At 43.2% G+C, this 13,843-nt stretch overlaps 1 protein-coding gene across 8 annotated transcripts in view; it reads right to left on the reverse strand.

Annotated features, from left to right (window-relative positions):
- Positions 1–6,235, reverse strand: part of LOC109876336 (nephronectin) — a 55,455-nt gene extending 49,220 nt beyond the window's left edge. For 2 of the 8 annotated variants that reach the window (XM_031828250.1, XM_031828248.1), the window contains exon 1: positions 5,877–6,231. In XM_031828250.1, the coding sequence (XP_031684110.1) occupies positions 5,877–5,947 (71 nt within the window). In that variant the 5' untranslated portion in view covers positions 5,948–6,231. Of the gene's footprint in view, positions 1–5,876 lie in introns of all 8 variants that reach the window. The other 6 variants (XM_020468768.2, XM_031828245.1, XM_031828244.1 and 3 more) reach the window with 6 other exon arrangements.
- Positions 6,236–13,843: the final 7,608 nt, after the last annotated feature.

Raw genomic sequence — 13,843 nt, forward strand, 5'->3', positions numbered from 1 at the left:
TGAGCATCGACTGTCTGTGTGCCAACGTCCAAATGAAACATTATCAGAAGCAGAATGTCAGAATGTCGTTTGCGCTTAAAGAAAGTGGGTAGGATAATGCCATCTTTCAGAAATAGGAAAGAGAACATGAGGCTAGAGCCGTTTTCATCCTGGCAATGGGCAAATACCTTATGACAGTTCTTGTATGAAAACCAGCCTAAATAATGTTTCTGTGAACTGATGTTACGTTCTGTTCTATTTCAGAGAAATAGCTTCTTGGCAGAGTAGAGTAGGATTACTCATTTATCTGTAGCGGAAGCACAGCACAACATATTTTTTACAGGAAATAGAGAAAGATTAAGCCCATTTAAGGATGCCTCGGATGGGGACAACGATCAGAGCATGGTTGTGTTCTGTGATGTTAGCTAAATGAATCAGAGACAGTAGAAATAGAACGAACAGAGCTGATTCTAAATTCTACATGACACAGAATCATCTCCGTTCTAGACAATTAATTTATATCTGAACGTTTTGTAACGACAGAGAGATCAAGGTTCTGATGCTTGTTATTGAAACGAAGTAGCCAAAGGTGTCTTGAAAAAAACACTTGGCAGAAGGGGGCGTCTTGCCTTGCTCTATCGTGCCTCAGCATTGAGGGCTGAGGAGACTGAGATTGACGTGGTTGTGCATGCGGGACACGTCCTACCCTCCTGCTATCCCATCCAGTTAGCCTCCATTGCCAAAACTCTGGAAATGCTAATGTCTGCCCCCGCTGCCAATCACTTCACAGGAGAGAAAGTCTGATGGAAGATGCTAAGTGGAAATGGCAGGACCAGGGAAAATGTTTGTACGCAGCACGGCTGGCAAAGAGAGAGAGAGAGAGAGAATCAGGAGCCCTGAGCACAATCCAATAGGAGACACATTGGGAATGTTAAGGGGAGAAATAGAGAGAGGAGGAGAGAAGAGGATAAGGGAGGAGAAGATAAAGAAGCAGAGGAGAGGGCTCTGGAATTGATTGCCAGACATGATTGTGAATTGGGGGCCGAGAGTTACCGCACACACACAGCAGGACCACGACCAGATGGAGCCAAAGGTCACACACACACACACACACACACACACACACACACACACTGAGCACCTGGTCAGATACAGGGATATAGTCCCATTACCACAGCTTGCACTGAAAACACATAAACCCTCTGCTGGTAGCTAATAGCGTGCCTTGCTAATAACTATCCATATTGAATGTGGATCAACGGGTGAAAAACATCATTAAAATAGCTGATTAACACATAATAACGAGGAAGAGTTGCTGCAAATTGGTTCATCATCGTATTACTAATTTAAACATAACTCCTTGGCTGGTATTATTCAGGGGTAATTTTTATCCACCAGCGTAAAACTAATAGGGCCTAAAAGTGATATGATATTGCGGGCATAGCCTCGCCAACTGAGTGGGAGGATGATAATTGGTTTGCCTGAAGCGTTTTTGCAACACAAAAAAGTGGCAGTGTAGTCGACCCTGTGCGGCGGGCAGGCAGGGCGGCAATGCCAACGAACAGGTGATGATGCAAATTAACTTTGAGAGGCACCTCATAAAGAGACGTGTGATGCCACGCCAGTGGAACAGGAGGTGAGGTGGGAGAGAGAGAGAGAGAGAGAGAGAGAGAGAGAGAGAGAGAGAGAGAGAGGGAGGGAGGGAGGGAGGGAGGGAGGGAGGGAGGGAGGGAGGGAGGGAGGGAGGGAGGGAGGGAGGGAGGGAGGGAGGGAGGGAGGGAGGGAGGGAGGGAGGGAGAAAGCGCTCTCTGTCACTGTCTCTCTCTCTCTTTCCATCTCTTTCCCTCTCTCCCTCTACCTCTACCACTCTCTCCCCCATCTCTCTCTTCCCTCCATCTCTCTCTTTCCCTCCATCTCTACCACGCTCTCCCACCATCTCTACCACTCTCTCCCTCCATCTCCTTTCATCTCTACCACTCTCTCCCTCCATCTCTACCACTCTCTCCCTCCATCTCCTTTCATCTCTACCACTCTCTCCCTCCATCTCTACCACTCTCTCCCTCCATCTATACCACTCTCTCTCTCCATCTCTACCACTCTCTCCCTCCATCTATACCACTCTCTCTCTCCATCTATACCACTTTCTCCCTCCATCTCTACCACTCTCTCCCTCCATCTCTACCACTCTCTCTCTCCATCTATACCACTCTCTCCCTCCATCTCTACCACTCTCTCCCTACATCTCTACCACTCTCTCCCTCCATCTCTACCACTCTCTCCCTCCATCTCTACCACTCTCTCCCTCCATCTATACCACTCTCTCCCTCCATCTCTACCACGCTCTCCCTCCATCTCTTTCTCTCCCTCCATCAGTCATAAAACTGAGCGTTGGAACACGGCAGAATCATGCACACAACTGTGCTGTTATAACACGATTTATCAAAGTAGAACTGAATTATGACTAGGTCAGTTATACACTACGGTATGTTGGAGTGATGTCCCATCAAATTCTCCATGTAAAATTCATATTGTGTTATTACTGTAATCATTCTGAACACGGTGCGCTGTAGAATAATTGTGTTGACGGCAGATCAGATAGATGTATGTCTTTATCCTTCTTTATCCATGTCTATGTCTGACCTTCTGTGTATGAATAATACTACATTGCAGTAAGCTGTGAAGGAACTGAAGCACAGAACTATCACGTTTGGCATTCCATTGGTGCCTCATCAGGAAAACAAACCACTAGACAGGTTCTTCACAACAGACGCTGGGGGAAAGGATCCATGTTAGTCCATCATCTAGCCCAGGATGTGTGTGTGTGTGTGTGTGTGTGTGTGTGTGTGTGTGTGTGTGTGTGTGTGTGTGTGTGTGTGTGTGTGAGGCCAATCTCTGCTGTTTGACAATGAATAGGATGACATATTGCTCATATAGCAGCACCCGACACTTAAGTGGCACTAAGAGACATTATTATATGGCATGATAATAATCTGTCTTAAAAGTGTCCCTCAGAATGATGAGAGTAATAATAACAATCTATGACTGCAATGTTGCTTGACAGTGACACACACACACTCTCTCTCTCGCTCTCTCTCTCTCACACACACACACACACACACACACACACACACACACACACACACACACACACACACACAACCTTTGCATACACATTTAATCTAAATACCTGAGGACAAGTAGCACACTCATGTTAAAGAGAACATCGCTTCATAAATGTTCATGAATGTGGCTCGCTTTTATTCTGAAAACGACTAGTACCACACACTAGTCCTGCTGAATTACTTTGACCAATGTCCAGGAAAATTGCTTGCTCTCTCTGTATACACTTATTCACGTATTTTAACGTCAACCCTGGGGGATAAAATAAGGTCTGTCTATCTTTGAAGGTCTAATGTTGTTAGAATATACTAAGGATGTTTGGAAGGAGAGTGAGGACATGGTTTGGAGCAGTAACTTGGAGGAGGATTGGAATGTATTGGCTGTGTCTGGAGCAAAGCAATGTGGCGACATCATCATAGAGAAATAGCCTCCATGAGTAGTGGCTATTTAAAGGGGGAATCTGGATTTTCTCCAACTAGGATAAAATATCTCATCCTAGCTGTTCAGTGGTCTGATTAATGGTCTGACATACAAACTCAGGATTGTGACTTAAAAAAAAGCAAACTAGTCCTTTAAATGTTATCTGATGTGTAGTCTTTCATCGAGGCAAAGTGTTGTGACCTTACCTCAGATAGCCCATTTCCTGATTACAATACAGAATCACTTATAGACCACATCACAACAAGACTGGCCTAGCGCCATTTTTCATCCTTGGACTAAACATTACTGACAACAATGTTGATGAGTAATGAAAACCCCTCAACAGGGAATTACAGGTATAGTTAATCTGTAATTAATCAGGCCTGTTTTGAGCCAATTTACCACTAGGACAAAACGACCTTGCTGTGGCTGGCCAGTGAGCGGTGACGCCCCCCTCAGTTGCTAGCTTAGCCCATTAGCTCTCTCCTCCAAACAGCTAGTTCAGATAATAAATGACTTTCCTCCACAGTGTTCTCACGGGACCCTCTCCCTATGAATTTAGATTGAAGTCAGCAGGCCAGGTTTATAACCGGGGAAATAGGCCAATAATGACCCGCGTGACAAGCCGCGCTCCATCAGAGGGTGACGCTAATTACGTATGCTGCTCGTTTAATGCAAATTATCATTATGGGTTGGGCAGGGAAGGGCATCATGGGGAAATATCAGCACAACTCACCAGACTGGGACCGTGGCCCTGTCACAACACATTAACATTACCTAACATTAGACACTATGACCAAGAACCTGGAGTAAACATCCACTCACACACTCTCACATTCACGCACACACACGCACCAACCCGTGTTTAACGACAGACAGGTAGGAAAGTTCAGCCCTATCAATCCCTAAGAAATATTCTATTGACTCTGAAACCTTATTTGTGTAAGGTATCGGTGAGGGATGGATTGTGCTTCGGGCTCAGTCTGTCTGACAACAATAAATGGGGGTGAAAAACCAAATTAAAACGCTCGACTGCGATCACTATTGGAGTAATATCACGTCTTAGAAATACTCTCCAACTCTGTCTCACTCTATTGCTATTTGTACGGAGTCTAATCCAATTATAGTGTGAGACCTGCAACTCTATCCTATGGAGATACAGAATAAAGGTTGTCTTCAATGCACCATAGGACCAGCACCCATTGGGAACTCCACAGGGAATAGGGTGCCATATAGGATGCAACCTAGCCTTCAGTTCCTCAGTCTACTGTATCACTCTCCCAAAGGAAACAGCCTTTATGATGATGAATACTGCAAGGCAAGTGCATTGGAGCCAGTCCAGTGAAAGTGAACCTGTCTTATTAATAAACAAGCTTGGAAACATATCCTGAAGGAATACATATCTGGAATACCAGAGGGCTTACTGTGTATATAGGTAGAAAAAAGTATATAGGTCGTTTTATATACAATGAGCTCAAATGGAATTCGTCAGTATGATGTTTTTATTACTGCTTATTACGAGCTGTATAACATTCCTTTTATGGAGAGACAAGATGACAGCTGCACCAGATAAGGTAGATGTAGATTTCAATCTCAGGAACATTCTTTAGATTGGGCACTTTTCTCCTTTCCAAATACTTCACCGGATTCGTGTTTGGACATGAACCACCCGGCAAGGTAGGTGCTGTCACCGTGATATCAGCTCATTGAGAGGGAAATCCAAGCATCTGACTTTGCAAAGAAAGTAGGCTGCTGGCTACTCGGTTTTTGCAAATGTAGGCCTAAACAGCGAAACACTGTTTATTACCAAAGATGGTTAAGAAACTCTGTGGTATTCGGCCTACGTACTAACATAGACCTAGTAGATCCACATAAAGAATGCCAAACAAAAAGCATCAGCAAAAACATTGCAAACATATATTAATGTTCATTTCTTATATATATAAAAGTACACCATTCATTCGAGATAAACAATTATGTTATTTTTTTTATGAAAATAAGGGAGAAGAAAATAGATTACACTGGTATAGGTCTATTCCTTCCACTGTACGTCAAGTGCGACTACAGCCCGAATCATTTCAGCACATCAGCAACGTTTCAGTCTCTGCATTGCAAACTCATATGCTCACTATGTGGAAGTCGCGTTCATGGAATTAGGAATCAATAGCATCTCCGTGGTCACATTAACCTCTTTAAAAACTCGCTCAGAGTTTATGAGCAACACCTTCTCCATATTCCACAATCACCAACGCAATTTGAACACTTCCAAAAACAACATAATTGATAGAATGTTTTTTTTAATCAAAAAATAATGAATTGTAGCCTATTGAACCATATGTGGAGATGTGTGCACTTACCTGCCGTCATTCTCAGCACTTGCCCCTAAACAGAAACCGTACAACACCATCAACTTTATCCATAATTCCATGGTTAGGGGAATGAGCGCACACCGCGCTTGAACTCCTAAAATCCAAGTGAAACGTCGGACTGTACACTGCAGTGTTCAATCGTTAAAACGAAACGAAACAGTGGAGATTTGTTCCCTCCCAACGTTAAACACGCACTGGCATGAGAGGAGATTCGCTGTTGTCCTTCAAACGGACCCCGATCCTTTAAAATGTTTCGGAGGTGCAGCAAAGGCAGGGGGAGAAACCAGCCCGTTGCTTCCTCGAGAAGTGACCCAGCGCGTGTGGAGCGGAGTGCACTCTACTGGTGTTAAATGGACCCCGCAGGTTCCTTCTCTCTCCGTCTCTCCGCACAAGTTCACTGGGCTGCTACCCAATGAAAACGCATCAGCGCAATCGGAGCGCGCACTGCTCGTCAGCAAGACTGTTGTGAATACACTTTGTCGTGGTATAGAGCTGTGCCACTTTGCGCAGTGGTAGGCTGGAAATCCATAGATACAAAAAATACAATAAAAATGCTAATTAGCGACGGTCTATTTATTCATTAATTTGGGAGTCCCATTGAGACCAGGATCTCTTTCACGAGGGAGCCTTTCCATGTGTGATATAGGTTGCACTCACGCACTGGTTGTGCATACTTTGGATGGCTTAATTAATTGCATAGCCTGCTCAGACACGCAGTACCATCGCCCACCCAGTAATGAGGAGTTCTAGCCTCCTGCCTACACACCATGTACAGAATTTACAGTACAAAACGTACTTTAGGACTAACTTCTGAGCGAACACAAAGGTATCATCATATTTGCCCATAAATACACAGATTGTGCTTTAGCGGATAAACGTTAAAAAGGTCTCAGATAATAAATCACAGCAAATCCACCCGTCCTTCAGTGACATCATCCCTGAATTGAACTCCCAGGCTATATTTGGCTCAACATGATAAATGTATTTATAAAGACAGTTCAATTAACTTTTGTACATAGTCAATCATAATTAATCACAGAGGTACACATAGTTATAAAGGATTATATATATATACGATCGGGCCGAGTTAAAACCTACACTCAGAATAAAAGGTTCTGGATATATATGTATGGCAACCCTAAAAGGTTCTGTGTAGAAGCCTTTTGTAGTCTTTTGATCAGACCCCATTGGGTTCTTCTTCACTGAACCAAAATTTGTTCCATATAGAACCCTTGTGTTCCATATAGGGTTTTATATGGAACCAATTTAGTTTCTATACTGAACTATAAACGCAACATGCAACAATATCAATGATTTTACTGAGTTACAGTTCATATAAGGAAATCAGTCAATTGAAATCAATTCATTAGGCCCTGATCTATGGATTTCACATGACTGAACAGGGGCGCAGCCCACTGGGGAGCAAGGCCCAGCCAATCAGAATGAGTTTTTACCCATGAAAGGGCTTTATTACAGACAGAAATACTCCTCAGTTTCATCAGCTGTCCGGGTGGTCTCAGATGATCCTGCAGGTGAAGAAGACGGATGTGGAGGTCCTTGGCTGGTGTGGCTACATGTGGTCTGCGGTTGTGAGGCAAGTTGGACCTACTGCCAAATTCTCTAAAACGAAGTTGGAGGCAGTTTATGGTAGAGAAATTAGCATTCAATTCTCTGGCAACAGCTCTGGTGCACATTCCTACAGTCATCATTCCAATTGCATGCTCCTTCAAAACTTGTGACATCTGTGGCATTGTGTTGTGAGACAAAACTGCACATTTTAGAGTGGCCTTTTACTATCCCCAGCACAAGGTGCACCTGTGTAATATGCCACACCTGTCAAGTGGATCTTGGCAAAGGAGAAATGCTCACTAACAGGGATGTAAACAAATTGTGCACACAATTTGAGAGAAAAGGCTTTATGTGTGTATGGAACATTTCTGGCACAATTTATTTCAGCTCATGAAACATTGGACCAACACTTTACATGTTGCGTTGATATATATAGAGAGAGAACCTTTCGGGGTGCCATATATGAAGCAAGCATAGAACCCTTTTTGGTTCTATCCAGAACCTTTTTTAGGCAACAGTAAAAAGTATTATGTTGGAAGCTTGAAATACCTGCCAATATGACCATTACGTTTAGTGGCCGTAGATACAAGTTGTTTTTGAAATAGGTCACTGTATACTTCCTGTATACCTACCTCCACTGTAGTAGTTACAGAAAATCCAATATATACAGTGCATTCTGAAAATATTCAGAACCCTTGACGTTTTCCACATTTTGTTACAGCCTTATTCTAAAATTGATTTGTTTTTTTCTCTCATCAATCTATACACAATAACCCATTACTCTGCTGCAGAGGATAAGTTCATTAGATTTACCAGCCTCAGAAATTGCAGCCCAAATAAATGCTTGACAGAGTTTAAGTAACAGACACATCTCAACATCAACTGTTCAGAAGAGAATGTGTGAATCAATGTGTGAATCACGCCTACATGGTAGTATTGCTGCAAAGAACCCACTAATAAAGGACACCAATAAGAAGAAGAGACTTGCTTGGGCCAAGAGACACGAGCAATGGACATTAGACCGGTGGAAATTTGTCCCAAAATTGAGATTTTTGGTTCCAACCGCCATGTCTTTGTGAGACGCAGAGTAGGTGAATGGATGAGCTCCGCATGTATATTTCACACCGTAAAGCATGGAGGAGGAGGTGGTATGGTGTGGAGGTGCTTTGCTGGTGACACAGTCTGAGATTTAATTAGAATTCAAGGCACACTTAACCAGTGTGGCTACCACAGCATTCTGCAGCAATACGCCATCCCATCAGGTTTGGGCTTAGTGAGACTTTTAGGGTTGCACATTTTGGGGAATATTCAGAGGTGGAGACTTTCCGTGGGAATTAACAGGAATATGGAAATTAATATTAATACCATTTAAATGTAGATGTTTTTTTGCATTGGATATGATTACCATATCATATGGAGACAGAAACATAAACCTTTTACCTTATCATAAGTAGACATAATTGCAAATGATTAAATCCTTCCAATAAAAAAATAAAAATAAAAATTTAGTTATGAATTTAACTTTAATTAAATGAGTTGACTCTTCACATGGCATGATTTCACTAAACAACAAAAGAAAGGGAAAAATGAATGATCCCCAATGATCCATCGCAACTCCCAAAAACATTTTCAACGACTGTCAAATGAGTATAGAAACTAAAGCTTTGGTTGTCTCCCTCTCAGGCTTCTATGTCTTCTCCCTGGACCTCCTCAATGTCCACCTCTTGAACATCAGACTCTGAGGCCTCATCTTCAATGTCACTTTCCAACCTTGTTGAGGATGGCTCGTTGTCAGGCTCAAAAAGCCTCAAATTTGCCCGGATGGACACCAATTTTTCAACCCTTGTATTGGTCAGCCTGTTGCATGCTTTGGTGTGTGTGTTCCCAAACAAGGACCAGTTGCGCTCTGAGGCGGCTGATGTTGGTGGGATTTGGAGGATGATGGAGGCAACAGGGGAAAGAGCCTCAGATCCACAAAATCCCTTCCACCAGGTGGCTGATGAGATATGTTGGCATGACTGCAATATTGCATCTCCATCCCAAAGCCCTTGCTTGGAAGTGTACTTCGCCAGACTACCAAGAACCTTGTCCTCATCCAGGCCAAGGTGGCGAGTCACGGTAGTGATGACACCATAGGCTTTGTTGATCTCTGCACCAGACAGGATGCTCTTGCCAGCATACTTGGGGTCCAACATGTACATTGCGGCATGTATGGGCATCAGGCAGAAGTCTTCATGCTTTTTGATGTATTTCAGAACTGCAGTTTCCTCTGCTTGGAGCAACAGTGAAGTGAGCAGGGCAGTACGGATTTCTTCTCTTACATCTGCAAGCAGAGTCTGAACATCAGGCAAGATGGCATTGTCTCCCGCAATCTGCAATGGCTACTGTTATAGGTTTCAGGAGTTTCAGGCTGCTTACAACTCTCTCCCAAAATACATCATCCAGGAGGTTCCTCATGATGGGGCTGTCCTTATCAGTTGACTGTGATATGGCCATTTCTTGGAGAGACTCCTTCCCCTCCAGCTGGGCAGCTTCACTGTGGTGCTCTTATTCTTCTCACTTTGCTTGGTGAGGTAGATTGCTGCTATAACTTGATGACCCTTTACATACCTAACCACTTCCTTGGCTTTCTTGTAGAGTGTATTCATTGTTTTCAGTGTCATGATGTCCTTGAGGAGCAGATTCAATGCATGAGCAGCACAGCCAATGAGTGTGATGTGAGGGTAGGACTCCACTTTAGACCAAGCAGCCTTCATGTTTGCAGCATTGTCTGTCACCAGTGCAAATACAGTTGAAGTCGGAAGTTTACATACTTATGTTGGAGTCATTAAAACCCGTTTTTCAACCACTCCACAAATGTATTGTTAACCAACTATAGGTTCGGCAAGTCGGTTAGGACATCTACTTTGTGCATGACACAAGTCACTTAACCAACAATTGTTTACAGACAGATTATTTCACTTATAATACACTGTCTCACAATTCCAGTGGGCAAGAAGATTACTACATACACTAAGTTGACTAAGTTAAACAGCTTGGAAAATTCCAGAAAATGATGTCATGGCTGTAGAAGCTTCTGATATATAAGGTGCTACTTGGCACCGGTGGAAGATCCACAACCTGCAAAGGTCTGGTCAGTGCTCAAGATGTACCCGTGTTTATGTGGTCAAACTGTTAGCCAAGTGAGGAGTATTGAAGAAAGCAAAGGACTTGTTGGTCAGGGGGGGTGGGGAGGTTTGGGAGTGAGGCTGTCATCCTGGGTCATATTTTTGTAACTGTCCAGTGCGTCGTGCAGCAAATACTCTGGACAACACCATTGTCTGAAGCGCTCATCCAGACAGTACGCTTGTCATAGTCATAGTCTGTGTACTACAGATCCTGCATATGCCACTGTATTGGCAGATAGGAGACTCTTTTTCGGGGGTGTAGGGTGGAATCTGTTTCCGCGTAACAGGGAATTCCTGTCCGTCGGCTTCCTGTATAGGTCTGTGCTAAAGCCACCCCCTCCCCCTTTGTCAAAATGTCCAGAAAACGTGTTACATCTGCATGAAAGGTGAGCGTGAATTTCAGATGCTCACTGCTTGTATTAATGAAGGAGTGGAATTGATGAAGTTCCTTTGCTGTGTCCTGGAATAGAAGAGATGTGTCATCAATTAAGTGTTTCCAGAGCTTGATTTGGCCCAAGAATGGACTGTCAGGGCTGAAAATAACAATAATTCTCAAACAACCCCACATACAGATGGACATAATTCGGTGCCATTATACTACCCACAGCAGTTCCCTTTTGTTGAATGAACATTTCATTTTCAAACATGAAAAAGTTCTCAGTTAGAATAATCTCAGCAAGTTCAACAATACAGTTAGTGCTAGGGAGTGTACCACTGGGTCGTTGACTAAGGGAGTGTACCACTGGGTCGTTGACTAAGGGAGTGTACCACTGGGTCGTTGACTAAGGGAGTGTACCACTGGGTCGTTGACTAAGGGAGTGTACCACTGGGTCGTTGACTAAGGGAGTGTACCACTGGGTCGTTGACTAAGACAGTGTACCACTGGGTCGTTGACTAAGACAGTGTACCACTGGGTCGTTGACTAAGACAGTGTACCACTGGGTCGTTGACTAAGACAGTGTACCACTGGGTCGTTGACTAAGACAGTGTGCCAGAGCTTCCATGGCTTCTAGGCCTGCCTGGTGGGGGATGTTTGTATAGAGTGATTCAACATCAAAGCGAGCCATAAGCATCTCCCGATCAATATTGTCCATTGTCTTCAGGGTGTCAATCATGTCCATATAATCACATACATATGCATCTTTTTTCACCAATCTGCAGTATGTTTCTTGGGAGGATTTCTGTATGTTTTGACCAATTACCGCTTACAAAAATGTACCATAGTAGTACAATGAAAAAAACACAATGGTACTATTATGGTTGTGCGTTACCATGGTAGAATGTATAATGCAGGTTAAATCCATGGTATTTCCATTATCTACATGATGAAATACCACAGGATTATTTAGGTGCTTGGTGGTACCATCATATTTCAAGGCTAAAAACATGGTACATTTCCATGATTCAGACTATACCATGGTATACATGAAAGTACCATTGTAGCACCATGGTACATTTTTGAATCTAGATCAGAGGTTTCGACAATAATTGGGCAAAAGAGCAGAATTGGGCTGCCCGTTTAAACAAAGTCTACGTATCCCACTATGTCATTTGTAGTCACAGGTGCTGCTCCACTGTTTTTCATATCATCACCGTTGCTTGTTAGTTGAATTATAGCCTAGGCAGCTGTTTTAAATTATTTAGAGAGGAGGAGAACATGTTTTACCAAGCAATTCTATTTGAAATAGACCATCATTTTGATCCAATATCAATGTTGTCGTGATCCTCGCTTTTTCAGCCACATTACAATTCCCACAAAGTGGATTTTCCCTATTGGTGCAATGTGTAGGGTGTTTGCCTTTCACACCAGCGACGCAGGTCCGCTTCCCTGCACCAACGTTTGGGGAAGGTAAAATCGCTTTATGAGACATGTTACAATTCCCACAAAGTGGGTTAAACCTATTGGCACAATGCGTAGAGTGACTTCCTTTCACACCAGCGGCCTGGATTCTCTTCCATGCCCTGCCGTTCGCTACAATATCATTACAGAACATCTCTTGACTATGACCCAGATAGAAAGTACCGTCAGCTGTTGTAATAACTCGATCTGTTATTCACAGAAACATTGTTGAACATGTAACCAAAACAAATGGTTCATGTCATTCAAACCCAGAGTCTGTGTGGATGGTTCAACCATAGGGTCCAGTTAGTGGATATTAGGGCCCAACCCCTAGAGTCTAGACCAGGGATACTCCACTCTCTCCAGTTAGTGGATATTATGGCCCAATACCAAAACAACCCCTAGAGTCTAGACCAGGGATACTCCACTCTCTCCTACAAGGTCTGGACCCTGCTGGTTTTCTGTTCTACCTGATAATTAACTCCACACACCTGGTGTTCCAGGTCTAAATCAGTCCCTGATTAAGGGGAACAAAGGCAGTGGAAATGGCTTCGAGTTCCAGAGTTGAGTTTGAGGGGTGTAGACCATATGCACTTTTGGAGATCTGAGAGGATTTGACGGGTGTATGCAATATATAAAACATGATGCAATCAGCTTGCTATTTCCACATTGATTACTAGTCCTCCACTCTCTCCCACATACACTTGTGACGAGATGTTTATGTCCGTAAAGTGTGCTTCCCTCTGCATTTGGCTCTTTAGTTGAGGGAGTGGTTCAGGTTTTAAATCCACTGAAGTTCCACTGTCGCTCTTTGAGAGAACACTCATCTGTCTGTTTCTCAATGAAGAGTTGTCTTCTGAGCAGTGATGCAGTTACTAGTAGCGTCTGTTTTTCCAGAAGGCATATCAGTAAATAAAATGTTGCAATGAGAAAAGAACCTCGTACTGATAGTAGAAAAGGTGCAGCTACATTCAGCAGGAGATCACTAACACATATCACCGTCCGCATCCAAACTTTCCAAGACAGGTTTTAAAATGATTTCAGACTACCTCAGGACTTATTTGTTGTAGCTATTTTTGATACATGGTGGAATTGGCTCTCTATTTCCCCAGTCCCTGAGTAGGTCATGAATCTTCTGCCTTGCTCTAGCATACAGGAAGACACTGAGGCACTAGACCTCCCTGAATAAAGTCCACAAGAAAACTAGTGCGGTGTAGTCTGGTTACATTGAACCCAATTGGTCCCTTTCAATGAAGTAAATCACTAGAATTTCTGATTTGTTTGGTCTCTTTTCAAAAAGCAACAACTCACACCTAGATAGGTTAATTACTGGTGCTGGCCTGCATTCCATAGAATAAAATATATGGACTTGCTACTTT

This window comes from Oncorhynchus kisutch, linkage group LG7, assembly GCF_002021735.2.
Source record: "Oncorhynchus kisutch isolate 150728-3 linkage group LG7, Okis_V2, whole genome shotgun sequence".
Lineage (NCBI taxonomy): Eukaryota > Metazoa > Chordata > Actinopteri > Salmoniformes > Salmonidae > Oncorhynchus > Oncorhynchus kisutch.